Source organism: Crocuta crocuta, unplaced genomic scaffold (genome assembly GCF_008692635.1).
Source record: "Crocuta crocuta isolate KB4526 unplaced genomic scaffold, BGI_CrCroc_1.0 scaffold8, whole genome shotgun sequence".
In the NCBI taxonomy this organism is placed as follows: Eukaryota; Metazoa; Chordata; class Mammalia; order Carnivora; family Hyaenidae; genus Crocuta; species Crocuta crocuta.
The window spans coordinates 1060208-1061258 of NW_027532162.1; the positions used below are offsets into that span (position 1 = coordinate 1060208).

The following is a 1051-nucleotide window of genomic DNA, read 5'->3' on the forward strand; positions in this document are numbered from 1 at the left end:
GGACAGAGCTCGTGGGCAGCAAAGTCATGCACGCCGGGGTCCGCCGCTTGGAGCGCGCGCCGCCGGGCCTGGGGTCCTAGGCCGTGAGGGAGTCCCCCTCCCCCCCGCACCCCCGCCGCGCGCTGAGGAGCCCTCTGACCTTGGCGGCGCATCCTAGGATGACCAGGAGCAGGGGCCACGAGGCCCTGAGGGGTCTGCAGGTCCCTGGGGGGCCCGGTGCGCCGGGCCCCCGCTGACCCCCGAGTCTCCCCGCAGCCTGCCGCCCGCCGCCGCCATGCCCTTCTCCAACAGCCACAACGCTCTGAAGCTGCGCTTCCCGGCCGAGGACGAGTTCCCCGACCTCAGCGGCCACAACAACCACATGGCCAAGGTGCTGACCCCCGAGCTGTACGCGGAGCTGCGCGCTAAGTGCACGCCGAGCGGCTTCACACTGGACGACGTCATCCAGACCGGCGTGGATAACCCGGGTACGCGCACCTCGGTCCCGGGGCCAGGGTGCCGGCGCCTTATCTGCAAGACAGGCCCGCGGGGCTCGGTCCCAGCGCCCCTCCCCGATCCCCTCTCGGGCCTGGGTTCGGGCGCCCCCCTTCCCCAGCGTAGCCGCAGGGTCCTGAGCCGCTCGGTCAGGCCTGGCAGTGACGTCACTGTCCCCATTCCGCGCCCCCCCCCAGGCCACCCCTATATCATGACCGTGGGCTGCGTGGCAGGCGACGAGGAATCCTACGACGTGTTCAAGGAGCTCTTCGACCCCATCATCGAGGACCGGCACGGAGGCTACAAGCCCGGCGACGAGCACAAGACCGACCTCAATCCTGACAACCTGCAGGTGCGAGGCGGCCCCGGGTGGCGGGGCGGGCTAGGGCGGCGTCCCGCGGCGCTCACCCCTGCTCCGCCCGCAGGGAGGCGACGACCTGGACCCCAACTACGTGCTGAGCTCGCGGGTGCGCACGGGTCGCAGCATCCGCGGCTTCTGCCTCCCCCCGCACTGCAGCCGCGGGGAGCGCCGCGCCATCGAGAAGCTCGCCGTGGAAGGTAGGGGGTCGCGCCTCCG

At 72.2% G+C, this 1051-nt stretch overlaps 1 protein-coding gene across 1 annotated transcript; it reads left to right on the forward strand.

Moving 5' to 3' along the window:
• Positions 1–226: 226 nt before the first annotated feature.
• Positions 227–1049, forward strand: LOC144241880 (creatine kinase B-type-like; the record flags this gene model as incomplete). The annotated part of the gene is made up of 3 exons (XM_077776536.1): positions 227–467; positions 672–826; positions 900–1049. Coding segments are annotated over exons 1-3 (498 nt in total), but the record flags the coding sequence as incomplete, so codon positions are not given.
• Between the last annotated feature and the right edge of the window lie 2 nt (positions 1050–1051).